General features: G+C 43.6%; 1 protein-coding gene across 7 annotated transcripts in view; it reads right to left on the reverse strand.

The window, feature by feature from the left end:
* The window catches only part of LOC147199093 (uncharacterized), a 111,431-nt gene extending 90,657 nt beyond the window's left edge, over positions 1–20,774 (reverse strand). For all 7 annotated transcript variants that reach the window (XR_015102042.1, XR_015102044.1, XR_015102046.1 and 4 more), the window contains exons 1-2: positions 20,585–20,774; positions 2,232–2,369 (exon numbers count right to left, since the gene is read on the reverse strand). Coding sequence is in view for 2 of the 7 variants with exons in the window: in XM_086122025.1 (XP_085978151.1) it covers positions 2,232–2,357 (126 nt within the window). In the remaining 5 variants the exon portion in view is untranslated. The remainder of the gene's footprint in view (positions 1–2,231; positions 2,370–20,584) is intronic.
* Positions 20,775–22,745: the final 1,971 nt, after the last annotated feature.

The following is a 22,745-nucleotide window of genomic DNA, read 5'->3' on the forward strand; positions in this document are numbered from 1 at the left end:
TATATGTTTTAAGTGCCAGCATTAGTCAAAAAAGGCTCCTCTGGTTAATTCGGAGTTGTTGGAATGAGAAGTAAACAATATCTGCGTATTTAATTAATGTCAGGCGGCTACCATGTTGGGTGTCAACGACCTCCAGAAGTGACGTCGCAACTGTCGTAGTGCTTTTGCTGAAAATGGATTGGCAGGAATTGCAACAGTGTCAGGCTGTCCAACATCAAAGGCACTTTGATCTTAAACTACCTTGGCAAAGTCGCCCACTGGCCAGTCACTAGCCGCTACCGCCGGCAATATGCGTCATATTAGAGCATTTTAAACAATGACAGGGTAATTAATTTGGGGGGGTTCGCATTTTTGGGATGCCAGTCTGTTAACATTGGTGGCAAAGTCAAGCCAGCCTTCATAATAATTGTTCTTTGGTTTTAAGGTTTGACTTCTCTTCAAACCCTAATTTCAATGAGCCTTTAGTAAGGTTTTGATATCCCAGACAGCATTGCGGTTTCAAGGTAAGGTTTCAAGCCAGGATTAGGGTTACAGCATATTGCTTGCCTAAACTGTGAGCTCAACATTCCTGCCTTGGTGGGAGCCCAATAACAATAAGAAGGTTGAAGAAAAGGCTTCGCGCCATTAAAGTGAAATATGGCCCTGATGAGTGCGCAGGTAGGACCGAGCCGCCCGCTTGATGTATGGAAGCAGGGAGGGGAGGAAGGACGTCGGCCTCCCTCCCTCCCGCAGCTCCTTAACTGCAAGACGGCAGACCTCGGCCGGGTGGCGCTTGTCTGCAATCAGCAGTCAGCATGGGGGCGCTTGATTTATGAGCCGCTGCCGCTGAGTGCACCGTGCGTGTTTATTTATTTGTGTTGGAGTGCTCCTCTTTTCCAAAGTTGGTCAGCAGTGAAGGGCTCTCCTTGCCTCCAGCCTCTTCTGAGGGGGCGGGATGCTTGTTTTGTCAACAGGGACCGACCAAGAGCACTCTCGTCGGGACAAACATGTTCTTGAGAGGTTCTCTTGTTTATTTTTGTCGAAAAGCAGTCAATCCTCGCTAGTTGATGCAAATAGGAAAAAATTCACAAACACTCCCTATTTGCAGTTGCTGATAAGATGCAGCCATAGCCCTGTCTAAATAGGAAAGTAGTACAGTAATATGGTGTCAAGGAAGCATGCTGAAGTGAAAGGCTACACCTTGACTGAAAGACAATCAGAGCCACACATGCGCACACACACAGAATGAGAGATTTTCAAGCCACGGTTGGTGTTCCAAATTAGTGTTTGAAACCACTGCTATGGTTTCAAAGTATGGTTTTAAAACAGCGTTAGGGCTTCAAGAAAGGATTCGTTGTGGTTTAAAGAAAAGGGTTAGGGTTTGTGATCTAGGTTAGGGTTGTAATCAAGGCTTAGGGTTTGAAGTTAGCGTTTCAAGATGGGGGTAGTGTTTCAAATTAGGGTTCGAAGGTGAAATAATTGGGGTTCAAAATCTGGGTTTCAAAGCACCTTTAAGGTGTCAGATTAGGGCCTCAAGGCAGGTTTAGGATTTTAAATTAGACTTTAAAGTCAAGGTTTGTGTTTAAATGTAGAAGAGGATGCCCAACTAGTGTTTGGGTTTCAAGTAATAGTTTCATCCCAAGGTTCTGGTTTTGAGTAAGTATTAGGGTTTCAAGACTGGGGTTATGATTGTAATCAAAGGTCCATGTTTCAAATTAGGGCTCTACACCTGGTTAGGGTTTTAATTAAAGAACAGGACTTCAAGTGAGGGGTAGGGTTTCAAAACAGGTTTTCACAGGAGCATTTCTTGCCTGGATTGTTTGAAAAAAACAAAGATTGGAAAAAAAATCAACAAGATCGGGCTTGCAAGCCTGGGTTGGGGTTTAAATCAAATCCCAGAGTTGAAATATTGGGTTCGGCTTTTGAATTAGGGTTTGAAGCAAATGATAGGGTTGTCACATCTTAGAAAGATACAAAAGCACAAAAATACACTCATACAGCCGGTGGGAATGGGGGAGTTTCTCAGTGAATAATTCTAGTCCAGTTCTCCAGAAAATCAGGTTCACTTCACTGTATCAGCAAAAGACTATTGACGCCGAAGAATGCTAATTAGTATTAATGACGCTTATTAATCTTGCCGAGACGCATCAATAACAATAAACGCTCCTGCATCTAAAACATTCATCCTCCTCCCTCCTTCGACCACTTAAACGCGAGCTATTTTCAAGCTAGCGAAAAAAGCCTTTGCTTACCACGTTTAAAGCAGTTCCAAGTTCACCCGGCATGGCGGCGCCGCACACGTTTTCTTTGCCAAATGTCCTCTGACTTGCTCCGTTGTTGGAATTCATTAATTTAGCAGCACGGGTCAATGGCACCATCGCTTCTTCTTCCTGGCAACAAAATGGGAGAGATGAAGTTCATGTGCGCCATGTCGTGAAAAGGCAGTGATTTCAGTTCACTTGTTGTGTGCTTGATGTCATGTTAGTAGACAAAAACCCGCGCGCGCACCGCAAGCGCACTCCCGTCTCGTTGTTGTTACTAACACAGTTCAGCCTCCAGCCCAGCACGTTCTCCCTCTCATCTCCGTCTTGTTTGCCGTCATGTCCTTCACTCCCTCTCTCCTCCCGCCTCGCTTTCCCTCCCTCGGCTTGCTCTCAACACGCCGACCTCTGCGCCGGCTAATCGCGGCGGTGATTCGGCGGCCATTTGTCAGCCGAGTGTAAGGTCCGCGCTTATCTCCTGGCCTCCATCTTGCTCCTTGCGGCGAGCGGTGAATTTTGGGATAGGATTTACCCGACTTAATCCACCTCTTGACCCCCCCCCCCTACTTCCCCCCCCACACACACACACACAAACACACACACGATCACATCGCAATTATACAGAGCATGAATGCTGTGATATCAGATTATGTAACAGCGCCACAACTGTGCCATGTAAATCATCTGGAGCAATTCGGGACGAATATTCGGCTCAGTCAGTCAGTGTTCAGCCACTAGTCTCCTTCGTGTGCCGACACATCTGTGGGCCTCCTCGCAGTCATCCTCTCATCTTTTCCCAGAAGTGCTGACGGCGGCAAAACTACCAGCGAGGCCTGAGGCGTGAGGATAAGACGGGCGGAGAAAGAGAAAGATGGATGAAGAGGAGCAGCGGGGGCAAGGCATGCCGCTCAAAGAGAAATCTCTCGACAGCCAACAAGGGAAAGATGACGGATAGACGCGCGGACGGTGCCGCCTCCTCAGTTAAGGGTTTCAAAGCAGGGCTTCAAGCCAGGGTTAAGGGTTTCAAACGATCATTATGGTTTCCATTTAAGGTTTCGAACCTGGGTTTGGTTTTCAAATTAGGGTTAGTGGTTCAAATTAGGGTTTCCAACTGAGGTTAAGGTTTCGAACTAGGATTTCAAATGGAGGTAGTGATATCAAATTAGGGTTTCAAACTAAGGTTGGGGTTTCAAATTAGGGCTTCTAACCTGAGTTAGGATTTCGAAGTAGTGTTAGACAATCAAATTGGGGTTGTAAGGCTTGATTAGGTTGTAAAATTAGGTTTAGGGGTTCAAATTAAGGTTTCGAACCAGGGTTAGGCTTTCAAGTTAGGTATTGAACAACTGCAAGCGGCTCAAATAGTGGATTTAAACCGGGGTTCAGGTTTCAAATGGGGGTATAAAACCAGGGTTTGGTTTTAATAAAAAGGTTTCAACAACAGTTAGGGTTTCAAATTGTAATGTCAAAAAAAAGTTTCAAGACAGGGTTTGGATTTCAAGAGTTAAGGGTTCAAATGAGGGTCAGGGGTTCCATTTGAAATGAAAATTGGGTTTTAACAACAGTTATTGTTTCAAATCAAAATATTTTTCAAATTTGGGTTTCCAGCCTGGGCAAGGTTTGAAGTTTTGAACAAGGATTGGGGTTTCAAATTAGGGTTATAAGCCAGGGTTGATTTTCAAAAGGGGGTTTTGAGCCTCTGCCTGGGTTTTAAATGATGGCTGGGCTTTCAAATAAGGGTTACAGTCTCAAATTAGGTTTTCAAGTCAGGGTTAAGGTTTCAAGTTAGGTTTTCTGGCCAAGGTTCTGAATCCAAAGTATGGGTTTGATGCCAGGGCAAGAGTTTCAAGTCTGCGTTAGGTTTTGAAAGTTTGAAATTGAAACAGTGAGGAAGTGAGTTTCAAGCCTGGGTTAGGGTTTGACTATTTCATCCCCAAGCAATTGGACTGAATGCTGAGTGTTTTGATGATCAAAAGGATCCCCTGGCAGAAAAGCACATTTCGCCTCTTTGGTCACAACGCTTACCAGTCCATGCCAGAATGAGATTGATTTTGACTGATTTCAGCCCTGACCAATTTCAGTGGACACCAACTAAGTGTTTTACGGCCACGCCGTGTCATTCTTACCCTCTGCTGATGCTGCTCACCTTTTGATCTCCTGGTGGAAAAGTGCACTTAGCTCCTTCTTCCCACAAATTTGCAAGAATACGATTGATTTTGACACCTTTCTAACCAGATGAGCACAGTGAGAATCACGCATGGACGCAAACCACATGCTAGCTATTAGCTGAGCATTAGCGTACATTGCTAATCCCTGTGAATGAAATAGCACCACTTGCAGGTGCGGTTCTTCAACTAGTGTGGCTGACATTCCAAATACCCTCTCACAGGTGAATGTCATCACAAAAGTGCAGATCTCACGGCCAATCAAAATGGCGGATTTTTTTCCCATGATCTTTAAAATGATGTACACCGGTACCAAGTGAGAGCTAGCCAACAACTGCAAAGACAAACACAGTGGACACAAAAAATCTACATGCCCTTTCTGAAATGCTAGATTTGGTGTTATTTAAAAAAATAATAAAAAAAGTTCTTCTTCTTCCGGGGCATGAATTGGGAGTCATACATTCCTGAATGCCAAAACAGAAGGAGAAAAAACACATGCCAAAATGCACACACCATACACAAGGTGGCCATCTTGCAATGCTCTCTACAAACATGGCCACTATGCCAAAACGGGCCCTCGGATAACACAGCAGAAAAGACATCCTCCTCATCTTGTCTGCCGTTTTACCCGACATGTCTTGTGAGGATATGATGGGATGTCTTAACCGCGGGAGATGGGCTTTCCTCCTGTGCTGCAACCTGTTGCTAATTGTTGCCTCATTCTGGTTCTGAGGGAAAGTCAGCATTTTAGCTGCTATTGGTCGCCGCCCCCCCACCCCCTCCCATCCCACTTCAGTGTCAGTTATACGGCAAGTACTCCCAAAGTCTGCAGAGTATTGGCACAAAGGAGTCCCGAGAGCGGCCGGGCGGAGGAGAGAGCCTGGCGTGTGATCAAAAAGTCTGACAATGCTTTACTGTGGGGAGATTAGCATCAGTGAGGAAAGGAATGGCTTGGGGCATGGGGATCAAGTGAATCAATGTGAGAGGGAGGGTTGGGGAGGGGGAGCCTGAGTGAAGAAATAAGCTCGAAGGTAGTTAAGAGCCAGACCAGGGGCTTTTCATCATGTGCGACGACACCTAGGTGGCTGGAGGGAGACGTTGGTCGCTTGCATCAGTCTTGCTACATGAAGAGCAAACTGACGCTTGATACAAACTCGCATGTATTCCCGGACGCATGTCTCTGGATTGCTTTCCTTTTCTCTCCCTTGTTATCTTTATTATTTAATTCGTTATTTCATTAAATCGGTTCACTGTGAACTACTGGATATACAGTATAAAATTGTTTGATTCATATTTTTATGACATTATTAAATTAGGGCGGCCTGGTGGTCCAGTGGTTAGCGCGTCGACCTCACAGTGCAGAGGTTGTGGGTTCGATTCCAGCTCCGGCCTCCCTGTGTGGAGTTTGCATGTTCTCCCCAGGCCTGCGTAGGTTTTCTCCGGGTACTCCGGTTTCCTCCCACATTCCAAAAACATGCATGGCAGACTGATTGAACACTCTAAATTGTCCCTAGGTGTGAGTGTGAGCACGGATGGTTGTTCGTCTGTGTGTGTGTTGTGATTGGCTGGCAACCGGTTCAGGGTGTCCCCCACGCCTACCGCTGGGATAGGCTCCAGCACCCCCCGCGACCCTTGTGAGGATAAGCGGCTCAGAAAATGAATTTATGAATATTATTACATTTAAAAAACACATCCAATCCAATCTAATCTTTAGACAAACCAATGTAACAAATATGACATCATTCACTCATATTAAAGAACACATTAAAGATGTGATGGATGAATGGTCTTATAACAACACATACGGTAATATAGCAATGAAAAATGTACCACAAACTAATACTGTCATAACTTCTTGATAACGTAACAAGATTTCTGAGGGAATATCATCACAACATTTTGCATCGATACGCCTTTAAAAAAAAAAAAGCATTTTTGGGGGGCTAAAACTTTTAAGATAAGTTGGAACAACTTTAAAATGCACGTTTTGGGCATTCATGGCCACAATGTTAGTGAAGACAACAAAGCAAGTTGTTTGCTCCAAAGCAATTTGCCTGTTGTCGTCGAGATTTGGTGGTCAACACAAGGAGCAAGTCGTTGTGTCAACTCTTATTCCTTTGTCGCGAAATGACGGAATGGCAATTTTCACAACGGGAAAACGTCAAATCTTGTCTTGAATCGTCCAACTTTTTTTGTCCAATTTTATTGAAATGCGTTACCTTGAAATTTTGAGTTCGCTCAATTTTTTTTTTTTAAACCTTTGAAAGAAAGAAAAGAGACGTGACCATCGGATTGAGAAGATGGCTCTGTTCATTGGACTACATCGAGGAAGCTGGCGGACAAAGCTGACATCCATCATGGACAACACTTTCCACCCCCTTCTGTTCCACTGTAGTGTCCCTCTGCAGCTCCTTCTGTGCACGACTTTTACACCGTGGTTGCAGAAAGGATTTCCTACAGCAGGATGTTCCTGCCCACAGCGATAAAGACTGTCCAGTTCCACTAAACATCCATAAAGCCCACACAACAGCACACAAATATAAACCCCTTACGATGCGCTGTACATGTAAAACACAAGGTGGAATGCATGCACACACAATGTTGATGGTTCCTTCAACTTGATAAATTTGCCCCCTCCCTACACGTCTCACCTGCTTTATCCCAGACTGTATAAACATCGAAGCAAAACAACATCAGCCGGTTTGTGCCTTTAACCCTTTCAGGGATAGTGGTTACTATTGCAGACAGTTTATGTTATCAGGTTAGAGCACAGGTGTCAAACTCAAGCCCCGGGGGCCTGATATGGCCTGCCACACCAGATTATGTGGCCCGCGAAAGCAAATCAAACACGTCAACTTCCATGATGATTGGTAAAATCTCGACCAAAATTTTAAAATTCTTATATGTAATAAATAAGAGAGTTATTGTATGCATTTTCTTGTTACCAAACCCTTTACTACAGTAACTTAAACAATAGTTGAATAAAACGGCATAACGGCCCTCCAAGGGAAATGGTCAGTAAAATGTGACCCGTGCAAAAAATGAGTTTGACACCCCTGGGTTACAGGGTGCATGAAAGGGTTCAATCCTTGAATTATATTCGATTAAATCGACTATAGAAGACTACAAACACGCACACGCACACACACACACACACATCAGCTGACTCTCAGGAGGGTCTCAAGATGGTGAGACATCCCCACCCCCACCCTGACTGCCCCCAAAGACAGACACACACACACAAAGATGGCGCAAGGAACCAGAGCAGAGCAATCTGAAATGCAATCCCCATGGTCTTATAACCACACACACGCACACACACACACGCATGCACACACACACACACACACACGCATGCACACACACACACACACAACACGCGCGCCTGCTCAGGTGGGCGAACCAGGGGTCCCTGATTTCTCATTACTGCAGATGGATAGATGGGTGCAAGCGAGGAGGATTAGAAGTGAAAAGGAGATAGAAAGGAAAAAGAGGTGGCAAAAAGTACTCATAATCTGTACTTTAAGAAGAAGCGCAGATACTTGTGTAAAACTAGACTTTGGTAAAAGGATGTGGAGTGATGCAACTCCTGTACCTAAGTGACAAGTCTATCTTACCACATTTGGTAAATTAGCAGACCATGGCGCGTCATGCCCCCATTGCACCTGACAATGTGGTGATGTGGTGACTGAAAGTAGACTAGACCTTCGACCAGGTAAAAGCAGGTCTACGTTTAGGTACAGGTGGTGTGACGCAATTTTGGTGGATTTGATCAAAGCGCAGGCAGACACTCTTCTGATATGTGCGGTGGGCGTCGTCCGATTTCATTCATAAGTATGACAACAGCAAATATCAAACCCTCTGGTTGTTTGTAGAAATAAATTATTTGAATCTATTACTATTCTCATCACCTTTATTGTATTTTTTTTTTTTAAACAGCAATGTTAAATAATGTGCGCACGCCTCTCCTGCAAATGAGTGGAGCCGCTTTCATTGGTCGGGAAGTAAGTCAGTTATGTTCACTTCCACAAAGGTGCAAACACCCCTTTCTAACTGCACCCGTCATATGAACACACGTTTAAAAAAAGTCAAAATAATAAATACAGTAAAGTACAGGTACCTGAAAAATCTACATACGTACATTCAAATTCTCATATTGGATCTCATGAGAAGAAAGTAGGCAGGAGAGTTTGGGGCGACAGTGAAACTGTTAAGCCAATCAGAGAGAGAAAGACGTTCTTCTCATCGATCCGAGCGGCTCAACCAGCCGCAGAGAAAAAAATAAATAAATATCGATGATAAGTCATGGATTGGGGGTTATCGGGCGGCTCCGAGGCGTTTGCGTTGCGGAAAGCGTTCACAAACCACATCACGTCCACCTTTCCTTCCCGTCCTCCTCCTCTTTGCTATCACACTGCCTTGTTTATATATTTTTTTTCTCCCTCTTATCTGCTGTCAGGCAGGAAAACAGCCATTTGGGGTCCTGCCGACACCAATTTCCACCACCGCGCACACACCCGCACACTCCAATTTCCCCTGCCAGCCTGCACTGTCTAATATAGCTCTCAACACAATCTCACATTATCCTCTCATCCCTCCTTCTCGATAACGTTAGTCTTTCCTTTCTCCCTTTCTTCCTTCCACCGGTGGGAAGTGACCAAGTACACGTACATTGTTACTGGTACTGAAGTATCCTGTATTTTTTCCAGGTATATGTACTTCAGTACGTATTTATTTTTCTAAGAACGGTTTACTTGTAAACCCTACATGTGGGTAGAGGCATTTGTATTTTCTACTCATGACTTTGTTCAAATGGGCTTGTGATGCTTTTCAACCTCTGTAAGCGACACTGCAGGTGAGATCTCGATTCGGTTATCGATTGAGATCTTGGGGGGTTATCAGGTGGAAGAAATGGGGACGGCAGAGACATGGAGTAACGTGAACCTGGGAGCATTAATGAGAACAGCAAGAGAATAACAAAATCCTCCCCATCCATAGCCGTTTTTTATTTATTTACTTTTTTTGTTGTTGTTTTTGATGGTGCCAGCTCCAGCATTGATTTCTGCAAAAACACTTTTTTTCTGTATTGGCTGGTCTTACACCAAATTATTTTCATAATCACAGACTAAAAATTGAAAGTCAAGAGGTGGTTTTAGAGTTTTACTGGAGTCACAGAGCGCATTGCGGCAAAAAAAAAAAATAAATAAATAAAGCGAAAAGAATCTAGCTGGAGTCTTGTAAATAGTGACCTGTAAAATTCAATTTTTTGTCAAATCTCAGCTAGAAACTGAGCTGTGACTAGTCTATAAGTCCGTACTTCAAAAATCTGTACTCCTACCTGTACTCAAGTCTTTTTTAGCATTTGGTATTTGTACTTCTACTAAAGTAGTCGTTTCCCAGATGATTTATGAAAACATGTTGATGACCCTAAATTGTTTTTGATGTTTATGAAAACAATATATTGAATGTGTATTTTGTTTAAAAAAAAACAAATAGGTTAATTTAAGGCTCTTCATTGTCCTTTATTTTCACAGACAACGTCAACTGTTTTTGTAAGACAAAATCACATCATGGTTGTTGTTTTTTTTAATACTAAGTGATTGATGTTCGCAAAAGCTTATGTTTGATTCCTTCGCCAAAATCACCTTGGCTATTTAAGAAAAACACATACGGTACTCATTTGAAACTAATTCATCTCTGATGGTGACAAAAAACATAATTTCATCATTTCATTAAATACACAGTTGTGATTGAGGTTCAGAAAAACGCCTTTGTGAGGTTGTTCGATGACTAAATCGTCTTTGATGCTTACGAAAACACGTAAATTGGCTCACTAAATGGCCTTGATGTTTACCCCAACAAATTTTTTTTTTGAAGACTTAATTGAAATATTGAAAAAATACCGTCAATCTTGCCTCTTATGATTATGAATGGAGCATTTTGGATGTGCAGGTGCGTCCCCCGTAATGGTGTCACTGCACCAAATGATGCGAGTTAAACGATGGCATGGCCTTCTTAACACTGCCTCCTTTCTGTTCCCCTCAAGTGAAAGAAACAGGTGAAGTACCATCTTTTTTTTTCCTCCCTTCTTTGTGCTCAGCCACTCGTATAGAAACGGCTGCACGGTGATTCAGCACTTAAACGCATTGCCGCAGACATGGACAGCACCGAAGCGGCGCGTCGACGCCGATGGAGGGCACGGGTCGAGTGCGAGTGTGAAAAGAAACACTTGAGTTGAAGAGAGCAGTGCTTCTCAGTCTTCCTCGGTCCATTCAATGCTCACTAGTTTAATTGGGAACGTTCTCATACAAATTATGATTTTTTTTTTTTTTTGTTAAATACTACATGGTCCCACTTGCTTGATGTTATCGTCAATGGGTAATTGGTGGGATACTTCCAAGCATCTACTCATGTAAAGCCATTTATGGCTACAACTCTTAGAACCTCAAGGCCTACTCTTGCAAGCTTTTGGTCTAGGTACTTTTGTTCGAGTAATCAATCTCCAAGGCCCAACTTATGAGTTTTTCAAGGTATGGACCATCACTCTCGTCAATTTTTTATTTTTATTTTTTTGCTTTGTGTTGCAAGTAGCTTCAGACTCTTTGCCGGTAGATGGCAGTGCACTTGAATTAATAGAAAAACATGAGCGGGCAGTTGACAATATGAAGCAGTATGAGAAAGAAGCATTGATAAGATTTTATCAGTGTCCCATCTCCTAGTTATCATCGTCAAAGAATTCTGTCACAGGCATACATTCTTTATCTTCCGTGAAAAAAAACAACCATGTTGTGAAACACTTATACCAGGGGGGTCAAACTCTTTTTTGTCGGGGGCCACATTGGATTTACGTCTTCCCTTGCAGGGCCATTACAACAGTGAAAGTGAATAAATGTTTAATCATAACATCATATTTTTGTCCACAAAAAAAATTACTACTTTTGAAATCAGTCAACAATATATATATATTTTTTGTTCAATTATTGTTCAAGTGAGTGTGAACGCCTTAAAACTCTTGCAGAATCTTAACGTTGTTCAATACAGACGACAATTTGATATTTTTTTTCAGATTTTAGCCACCGTCATGGAAGTTGACACACTTGATTTGCTCTTGCGGGCCACATAAAATGATGTGGCAGGATAGATCTGGCCCCCGGGCCTTGACTTTGACACCTGTGCCTTATACTTTTGTGTTTGCACAACTGCACTAATCTGCGTCCAAGTGGCCAAGTCACACAAACCAGAAGGTTTGTACAAACGCTTGAATTTTTTTACATTCCAATTACGCTATTATATTTCCATAAAGAAATGTGATTGCTTATACAGTGCTATTTAACTGATTCAAATTTTGGGGGGTGTTGGACTTTCTGCTGGAGAAGGAACAGATGAATAATTTCAAAGATGATTTGAAAGTGTTTTAAGTGACGGTCACAGAACAAAGTAAAGATGGACAGAAACTCAGGATAGAAGACGCAAAACGTAAATAAAATTTCCACTTGTGTGTAGCTCCTGTCGTAGAGGTTGCCTGAAGGTGAGGGTCGTCACATTCGGTGTTGTCACACAAACCGACCGGAGCATAAAGCGGCCAAGGAGGACGGACGGATCACTGGATGAAAGTGGGTCATGCATCCACTTTGATTGACAGGAGGAGGAGGAAGTGGAGGTGGAGAGGAGGGAGAGGGGGAGTAAAGGTGAAGTGACAGGATGAGGCTTTCAAGGCTTCGGGAGGGGCTCAAGGTTGACAGAGAAAACCTGCAGGGGCTGAAAAAGCGGCTTAAGATGGAAAGGTGACGGAAGCACTCGGGGTGGACAAGTGGGTGAGGGAGGGGGGGGGGGATGACAGAAAGGGGCTACGGGGGAAAAGGGGAGGGGCTCTGAGGAGAAGAAACCAGGCGCAGGTGGAATGGAAAAAAAAGGATGGAGAATAGGTCACGGGAAAAGGTTGCGGGGAGGAAAATGTAAGCGGTGAGGGCAAAGCAAAGATGGGGGGCTGAGATGTTTCAACTCCAGCTGCGCCTGTTTTTGTGTGGGGTGGGAGGGGGCCCTCCCAGGGCGACCACCCTGTCGAAGCGCTGCCTGCTCCGAGGCCTCTCCCTGAGTGCAACCTTTCCAGCGGGCCCCTTGTCAGTCAGCGCAGCTTCTTTGCGCGTGACGCCACGAGGAACGCTCGGCTTCTTTTGTGCTCGCTGACTGACGCCTGGGATGACTTCTTGAGACACTTCCAGCGTGAAAGTCGGCAAAGAGTCTCAGAACAAGGGCGGGACATCAGAAAGTTGAAACGCTAATGACATGCGCGCACGATACTGTGATTCGGAGGTGTAACGTATCAAGATACATATTGGATGATCTTTTAATGGAGAGCTGCACATACCTTACGGCGGTATCATTATGTTTAACGCCCAAAAATGTTGTGTAGTATCGCCTTCTATATCCTCCTCAAAATCCAATAGTAGGAGTATTTATTTTTTTTTTGTAACACTGAATCACAATAAAGTCGGTGGTTCACTGTAATTCGGAGTTTGACCAGAACCTGCCAGAAAAAAAGAAAAGATGCTTCGCAAGAACCCCGAAATGTTGCCATCAGTGTCTCAGTACTTTTGTCCAAAGCATGTTGATGTGTCGCTAATTTTATTTTAGCATTCGACCGTTGTTTAATATTTACGATCAAAAATCGCAATGCGTGTGAGGAAAGCCAACGCCTTGACTTCTTGAACTGTAATGTCGCACTGATTGTCATCAATCATGAAATGACCTGGCTGTAATTAAAAATGAACTTGCCCTACTCAATATGTTGTTGTTGTTGTAGTATGTGGGTTCACTAGACGGCAAGAAGTATTTTCCAAGGTAAGTCTTTTTATTGATGGCGTCACCATTCTACAACAATCGCACCTCCAGACCCTTCAGCATCACTTGGAAAGAATTGGTGCGATCACGCAACCTTTTTCTCGTGGCTGCCTAGATTGAGATTAGTGGTGGAACTGATATATTTTTTTTTAATCTTCATGTGTGGGTTCTGGAACAGATAAGAAGTCTTTTAAGATTTGAACAAATCCTTATGTGTGTACCAGGCTTGGCTGACTTAAAAGAAAAAAAAATCCAGTCATTCACATCTCCAGTACAAATGAGGTTACTAAAAAGCAGAATGGGTAGTGGTTGTACTTATCTGAAACAATCTTACTTATTTCTTCTGAGCAAATGAAATTAAAAGTGAACGAAGGCAATTATTCCTTCAAGTGTGTTGTTGTAAAGAGCTAATGAAAGCACTGCAGGCTGGGTTGGCCCTCAGGTAAACAGTTGTGATCTTCTTTCCCTTTGAAAGGGACTGGCAAGCACAACATAAATCCCGATCACGAAGCGGCGTCACACAGGACCCCGCAAGTTTGTTCTCGGTGGGCAGGCCAGCCAGAAAATGACACCTCGACCTGAAGGATAATAAATAAAGCAATGAAATGAAGATCCCCCCCCCCCCCCCGAGGACTCGCACCTGCAGCCAGATGCCCTAGGCCTTTCACCCACGAAACCACCTTGCCCCTCCACAGGCTCCCTTTTTTTTAATAAAGCGCCCGTACAGCACTGCATGTGCCAGAGGCCCGTAGGTAAACAGCTAATGAAATCCCTTTCTCCCTCTCCGACTAAATCATCTAAATAGCAAGCAGCACCTCAGGCGCCCAGGCAGACAGATGGCAGGGAACCAGTCGGAGTCATAGAGGAGGGGGGCAGGCGGTGGGGGGGACGGCGCGGTGATTCAGTGTGAGAATGATGTCGGCTAAATACACCAGCCGTTTTAAATCGAGAGATTCTCGCCATACCTTAACCATTGATGACATTTGATTAATGTAATTCTGAAGTAACCTCAGCAAGAATCAGTCTGGATTGTCTATTCACCTTGCATTGAAAAGAAATGGACCTCAAACATTGCCCTGTGGAACTCTCTTAAAAAAAAAAATGTATGACTACTTTTTGATACTTTGGATGGATGCTGAAGCCTTACTGTTTCTTTTTGACTATCCATCCATTAAGGAGGTGAAGGGAATATGGAGGATTTTTTTTTTCAAATTGAACTGAAAATGAAAGTACCGCAAAAATTTCCTTGAGGAACTCCACTTAACTAATTATTACTCTGGGTGTCTGTTGTAATCTTCCCATGCAAAATCCTGTGGCAACACACTCATCTGGATCTATATGGGGCACAGTCATGCTGGAAATTAAAAAGGCCTTTCACAAACCGATCACACACAGTTTAAAGCACATAATTGTTCAAAATGACTTGATAAAAAAATAAGCCCACGCTAAAGAACACGAAAGCCCAAATCCTAACAAATTGATTGAATAGGTATGTCAGAAGACCGCCGTTGTGTGTTGTATGGAGATCTTATTCTCTTTATTGCCACTTATTCTGATAAGAAGCAATAGAAGGTTCCACATTATCCGCCTTTGCAACTCTCAATCAAGTTGAGAGGTAACCCTTTTAGTTCTCAAACAATTGATGAGGGGGTAAAATTATCCCACACCTGCCACTTAGGCACCACTTACCGGTCCCATAATCCCTTTTCTTTACTAACTCATAGAATCAGAGCTGGTCCGGAGGCGAGTGAACTAGCAGCGCGAGATGTCGGCCACGGTTTTAAGTAAATCTTTGCACTTTTGGCTTATTTAAAACCTAATGTTCCTCTGAACTGCGTTTGAGATGCATTCAAATGTTTAAGAAAGAAAGAAACAAAGAAGGAAGCAAAGAGAGAAAGAAAACAAATAACTAAACTGAAATACGCAAACTCGTTTTGGTTGAACTGCTGCGGCGGTTTACTGCAGCCCATCTATGCAGGAGAATAATTATACCTCCTGCTGATTGGAAAAACATCCCACACTAGACATGTTTTGATGGTTGCCACAGCCCATCCAGCCAGTTGGCCAGAACTGATTTTAACATTCCCCGCAGCATATCAAGGCAGAGAACTCGGCGGCCTAAACTGGTTTTGAAGATTACTGCAGCTCATCTATGCATCAAATTAGATGCTTAACTTAATCGTGCCGTCTGTGGTGCAGCCCATTGAAGCGTGAAGTTGTTGGACTGAACTGAATTGTGCCCGCTGCCCACCAGTGTAATACATATGCTTCCAGTGCTAACATCTTCTCATTGATAGGAGCAAAAGAGCAGTCAAAGTTCAGATGATCAATAAAATTCTTGAATCTGAAAAATCCCCTGCCTCCAGCTGTCCTTAACAGATGTCACATCAGTAAGTCACCGTATAGCCTTGTGCTCAGTGTCACTAAATAGAGCAGAAAGAGAGCGAGGGGGAAAAAAAATACACAAAAATAATAACACTAACTTCAAGGAAAAGTCCATCATCAGCATCCCAGGAAAATACGCCTGTGGCGTTGAAGTCGTAAGCCTGCATGAAAGCTGCCCTGCGGCACTGCAGACACTAATGTGCCACCTCCCTCCGGCCAAACATTTCCACAAACTCTTTTGCAGCAGTTCAAGCGTTTCTCCACTACTGGAAGCAGACACTCAGCGGGCAGGACCGGCCACCGAGGACCCACCGGAACTCACTTGTTTTATGCTTTTTCCTCTACTGACAGCTAATATGCCAGCTCAGCAGTATCACCCACATTTCTTTACTCATTTCACACCTCTCTTTCGTCAGTACAAGGGTGACTTCCGATTGCGGCAACTGACAAGTTAGCTGAATTGAAAAAGATTTTGTCAAGGTACCACTGTATTGCTGCATTATCAACAAGTAGCATGAACACATTGCCGGTCTATCAGTCTACCATGTCATACTTCCTATGCAGAATCCATGCATGCTTACATTCAAGCTTCGACTACTTCGGCTGCTGCAGCTAACGCCAGTGCATGCTAAAATCCCAAGATTAAAATTTTAGCATCTGCGCCCTCATACTGGTAAGTGAAGATGCCCTCTGTGGCGCCGAAGAACGACTTCACACAACGTGTGCACCGTTGTCAAAAGAGGGAAGGGAGCTCTTCTTGTATTTAGTTCGAAAATAATATCTGATGTTTTATTTTTGCTTTATTTATTGTAGCCGTGGAAGGTTTTCTCAAGCCGAGTTCGGTTTCAGTCAGCGCTCAACCTTTGACCTTTCTGTACAGGGATGAGGAATTTCAGAGCTGAATTCACCTTTGAATAAGATATCCTTTATTTGTCCCACACTGGGGAAATTTACAGTATAACGACATGGGTCAGAAATTAATCGCGCATAATCACTCGAGCATTTGTTTTTGTTCAGAAATGTGAGTAAATATTTTTTTTATGTGGACATTCACTTGTCTTTCCACACAAGGAGAGAGAGCCATTACTCTCGAACTGTGTGGGTGTACTTTTACAATACAGTATTATTATTCTCCATTAAATATTGGATGGATAGATGAAAAATATAAGACGAAAATCGTGCTTTTGGGGTTGGCGGAACAGTTTAATAGCATTTCAACTAATTGGGAAAATTGCTTTGATAAATAAGTAGAGTGATATACAAGCGTAATCAGGAAATAAACTCATCGTCAAGGTACCACTTCCTTGACACCAATTACAGTACTACTTTTCAATTTGGATAGTGTTTTGCGGGCATGGGGTCGGGGGGCATCGACGGGTGTTTCAGAAAGTGCACAAAAAAAACACTAAGCGATGAATTTTGCAAATAAAGGTAAAAAGCTGGTTGTCAATAAGTGAAGAGAGAATCAGGAAAAGGTGGGGGATTTCTGTGATCTTGTAGCATAGCCTTAAATCGCCGCAGACAGAATTAATGCAGCAAAGCAATGACATCACTTTCTGTGTCCCCCGACTGCATTCATTCGCCCTCATTCATCCTCTCCTTGGCTTATCTCTCTGTCCTCCTCCTCCTCCTCGCTGGTGAAACTTTCCCTCGTCTCCTCGCAGTGGGGCAACTATTGGCTAATGGAGTGCGGCAGAATTAATTGTCTCTGTGGCTGCCAGAGCTGCTAGTTAGTCCGACTGCAGGTGAAAGAGGGAGAACTGCGCCCCACTGTCGGCCCGGATGTCCAAACCGTCGGCGTCCCTGACATCCCCCCCACCCCCCATGTGTATCGGCACTTTGACGGGGCTCCTGCTGTACGGCTCACTATCTTGCACCAAGGGCAAAGCGTGCAGTGTCCCTAAACGACATGACTGAATATGTGTGTGTGTGTGTGTGTGTGTGTGTGTGTGTGTGTGTGTGTGTGTGTGTGTGTGTGTGTGTGTGTGTGTGTGTGTGTGTGTGTGTGTGTGCATACGTGTAGCCCATGTATCAGTCTTTGGGTTGAAGCTAAAAGATGTAATCTGATTTCCTCTCACATTCCAAAAACTGGTATGTCGGTTTAATTAAAACTCATTCAGTACCAGCCAATTCTAGACCAAATCTGAAAAGACGTTTAAAAACGTCTTTGGGAGTGAATGAGTTAAAGACCCCAATTTGTTCCATGAGTGTAAATGCGTGTTCTTCTATATGTACCCAGCGATTGCCAGGCAACAAGTCCAAGGTACCTCCGTCTCACACCCAAAGTCAGCTGCGATAGGCTCCAGTTTCCACATTACCCCTTAAAAGGACAAATGCATAGAAGATGGTCAGACAGACATTGAATTTTTAGCCTTTAAACTACACATTTAGTGCAACACCACATAGCTTTCTCGAAGTAATATTTTGGAATTGCGAAATGGGAATAAAATGGGGTGGTTTCCACTAAAGTCAACTGTTAATTGAAGAAAAAAGAGGTAGAAGAACATACTGGGAGGAAAAAAAAGACCCTGAGCAAAAAGAACTTTAAGATTGTAAACGCAGAGATATAAAAGGCGTTGTTAAATGGCTTCAGGTGGAATTAGCCCTCACAACGCAGAGTCGTAAAAAGAGAAAGATGTAGGTCAGTAAAGAGAAGATAAAACTGACTTCTTCGGGGCGGAGGGATTTTGTGGTGGGGTCAGTGCGCCCTCAAGTGGTAGTGAAGAGTGTTACAGCTGCTGGTTAGGATTTTACACACTGAGGCAGGATGGAAATATTTTGAGTGTATTGCTCGTCTGAAGACTTAAATTGAAGGTTCAATTGAAAGAAGATGACAATGGGCAACGAGTTTTTAATAGAACTCTGCCTCGTGAACTACAGTGGACTAACCCCCAACGTATTTAACTTAAGTGGCACGACAAATAAAAAGCACAGATAAAAGTGAAATAACACGTTAGGAAAGTACATGAACTATTTCAAAGACACATACACACTTACACGATCACGTAAGTATCACACACACGCACGTAGAACTCGGTTCGGATAGTAAAAATAACCCCCACAATTAGAAGACATTTAACTTAAACAATTGTGGCTGCCACCAGCCCGCTGTGACTCACACCAAGTCTCCACATCCTCTACCCCCCCCTTTTCAATTTACAAAGGAAACTCTATTTTGGTGATTTTTTTAACCCCCCCCCCCCCCCCCCCCCCCCCGCCCCCACTCGTCCGCTTCTGTGCGCCGGATCAATTTGTTTCTTTGAGGATGGCTCGCAAGGAGAACACGGAAGAACTCGAGCCGTCATCGCGTCTGCCCCGAGCCGTGTTCCATCACCGGAGGATCAGTGGCGGTGCATGCAAGAGCCCGTGTGTCAATGGGTGCAGTTACTGACACTCCTGAAGTTCAGCATGACGATGTGATGTACTGAGAGGCAGCAACTCCTCCAGGCATGCATGTTGTACTCAAAAGACACTGTAGACCATAACGACGGGGTACTCGCAAGGTTCAGTTCAAATATTTTAGAATCCTTTACAGTGGAAATGCACAAAAAAAAAGCACAGGTCAAAGGAAGGTCTTTTTACCCCCACTTTGATAACTGTTTCTATTCTTACAATCACTGTGAAGCTGATCACAAAGTGAAGACAGAAGGACCCACACGCAGGCGAAACGAGACGAGACAAGGCGGGAGGAAGTTTGGGTTTGATGTCAGACAAAGAGCCAGCGACTAGGAACACGACGGATATGAAGACGACGACGGATTACACCCAACATGAAGAATGCCAAATGATGTGACACTCATCGAACAAAGAATAAAACGCAAGCGACAAGAAAGGCAGCCGATTGGTTGGATACACCAGTTCACTTTGGTAACTGGACGCTTTTTTTTAATGTGCATTTTTCTCAAGTGGTACTTTTCGTGGTTGTACATTAAGGCTATTAACTACTGTAATTTGTCTGCTCCTGAGTCAGCAAAACTAATATTGATGTTAGTCCATGCAAAGCACTTTTGAATTCATTTTTTTGTATGAAAAGCTCTGTATTGACTCTGAAGAGTGCTTCCTGGTAACTTGTTTGTTTCTGCAACAAAACACCCAACTGCAGCCTTACCATCTCCTCCATCCATTTTCAGCCAATCCTAGCTGTCTTCGGGCAGTAGGCGGGGGACACCCTGAACCAGTTTCCAGCCAAATCCACGGCACACAGAGACAAACAACCATCCGCGCTCACACTCACACCTTGGGACAATTTAGAGTGTTCAATCAGCCTCCCATGGATGTTTTTGGAATGTGGAAGGAAACTGGAGTACCCGGAGAAAACCCACGCAGGCCCGGGGAGAACATGCAAACTCCACACAGGGAGGCCAGAGCTGGGATCGAACCCGGTACCTCTGCACTGTGAGGTCGACGCGCTAACCACTGGACAACCAGGTCACCTCTTACCATCCCCTTCAAGCTGAAAATTATTCAAATGGCCACTCAGGGGGCCATCAGTTGACCATTCCTGGTCCAGGCGTATCATCTTATGCTCGGAGTCAAGATGACAAAATGGTGACCAATTTTGTCCTTTATAATTTATTTTATGTTTTTTTACAAACCGCCGCAAACATTTCAAAAACAATTGCAATTTTTTTTCATGAAAAACGGTGGGAATGGAAGGAAAGAATCCTGGAAAAATCAAAAATATGAAAGATAACATTAAAAATGGTGGTCAATTCAAGCATTTAAGTTACCTATACCTGATCTTTGTGTTTACTTTCTGGGACTAAACCCGATGCACCATTTTATACTTTTACAAAGGGTAAATAAGGTAGTCAGACAAGGCCAAGGGCCCTGTAGTTGGTCAAGCGATATGTGGATTAATTTGGCAATGAAACATGCATGGGGAGAAAAAAAAACTTTTGAAGTCGTGATTAAAAACGAGGACACGTGCAATCCTATACAAGTTTAGGGTCTCACATTTGTCTTCTTTGCGATTGCTGGCGTCAGCGTCACCCGTCCACCTTTCGGTCAAGCATCTCTATGGCTGGTAAATTCCACCTCATCGTTCTCAGACGACGTCCTGGAGGATAACTGATCATCATCGTCGTTGCCGCGGAGAAAGAGCAACATGTAGAAAAGCCCCATCTAGTTTGTCCCCATCCTTGTCTGTGTGTCGCAACTAATGACGACACGGGCGTGCCGGTCGCTTTTTTGTGGCGTCATCGCGCTTATGTTTTGTAACTTTTTGAGCGCCTCTTGCTGGACAGGAGGAGTCGTGCAGTTTGTTTTTCCACTACAATAAACGTATGAGTCTTGTTTTGGAAGGAAAGGTTGATTTGATTTAAGTATTTTAGGTGCACTTATGCTGATGTTATGATGTTATGATATGTCATACAGTATCATGTTATGTCATAATTCTTCCCTCCGGTTACGGTTTTACTGCTTAGCGTGTAGTAATAACCCAACGCTCCACATGGGGACCTCACTGCACTGCTTTTAGGATAAGATGAGCTCGTTGACAAGAGCTTGATGTTCTTTGTTCCTTCTTCACCTGCAGGAGAAAAATACTACTATAACCTGAACTAAAAATGTACAGTATTTGCTTTTGATGCACAGTTTCAAAAAAGTTGTGTTTTGTGGGAAAATAGTTGCTGGAGGGGTTGGAAAAGTTGCTGAGTAGAGCAAAAGCGTTGCTACGTTGGCATCACTCCAGACAAAAGTTAGATAGCTCTTACTTGCTACCTCGTTTCTACTAGCGCACATAAAATAAAAGCATATATTTGACTTTGACTTCATACTCACTGGGGGAGGGCCGGTCAGACAATGTGGGAGGTCCGGATGTGGCCCCTGGGGGCCGTACTTTTCCGAGGTCTGATTCATGTGGAGATGGAACGACAACAAATGACAATATGTTGTTGAGGGAGCTTCACTTCTCTTTTACAAATGAATGGAATATTCATGAGGGAGTTTTCCAGCCAGGCATTTGTTGATGGACACAGAGAGGCCTCTCTGCAAGGTATCTGAACGACTGTCGTTTTGCATTCCAAAAGAACGATGCCATTTATGTTTGGGAAGCGCCTACAACTTGGACCACTTCTCAGAAAATCTAAACAGTCCAGTTATGTGTAAAACAACACACAAACACATTTTGACTCACATTTTGTGAAATTACCAAAGCGCCCTGTTTCCTCAGCAAGATGCCTCTGAACTAAATAGATACTGCACTTCACAGACAAAAATGAAGTGGGGGGGAAAAAAACACCCTCAGCCATCCATTTGCTTTATATATTCATAATACATGAAGTGGCTTGCCTGAGGCAAAGCAACTTAACAGCTCTCCGAGGCCCGTTTGAATTGTAAAACACGGTGAGCGCCATGCTCTATTTCCTCTTTCCATTCTGTTTTGCGCCCCGACGTGACACCGTTGATGCCATGAGGCCACACATGTATTGAGTCGAGGGGTTTAGAGAAATCCCAGGTCCTGCTGGTTGTCAAGCCGTCGCCACGGCGACCACATTACTGCCACCGGTGCTAAAAATGGAATCATCCCAAAGCTACTTGACATTTTTGTTTCCAGTAGTTACAGTACAGCAGCATGATGTGCTAGTGGTGAGCATGTCTGCCTCCCAGCCCTGAGGTTCTGGGTTTGAATTTTGGCTGTTCGATATTCCTTTTGTATGTTCAGATTTCTTTCCACCTTGCAAAGACATGCATATTGGATTCAGTTGAGACTCGAAAATGTCAATAGGTGGCAGTTGTCTGGCCCGCCACACTCTATTAAAAAGATAAAGCCTATTGCAACCTCTAGGCTGGCATCACTTCCTGTCACACAGTGTTTATAAACGTTCATCCTAAATAATGTCAGAAAAAATAGATCCTTGTCAATGGTTAATTTAATATTCACACTTTTCACTTAGTTCACACACTGTGGGAGTATAGAACAATGATGGGCAACTGAGAGTGACCAATGGGCCGCACTTTGAGTGCCACTTTGATGCATGTATTTATTTATTTGTATAAACCTCAAAATTCTTTAGAAAACTGAGATAAATATTCACTGTATGTTCCCTATTGAGAATGGGGAAAAATGTGGAAAAATAAAATCAGAAAATAACGTTCCTCAATTATCTGGCCAGGC

This window comes from Hippocampus guttulatus, chromosome 10 (assembly GCF_054856545.1).
Source record: "Hippocampus guttulatus isolate MCC_2025c chromosome 10, RoL_Hgut_1.0, whole genome shotgun sequence".
In the NCBI taxonomy this organism is placed as follows: Eukaryota; Metazoa; Chordata; class Actinopteri; order Syngnathiformes; family Syngnathidae; genus Hippocampus; species Hippocampus guttulatus.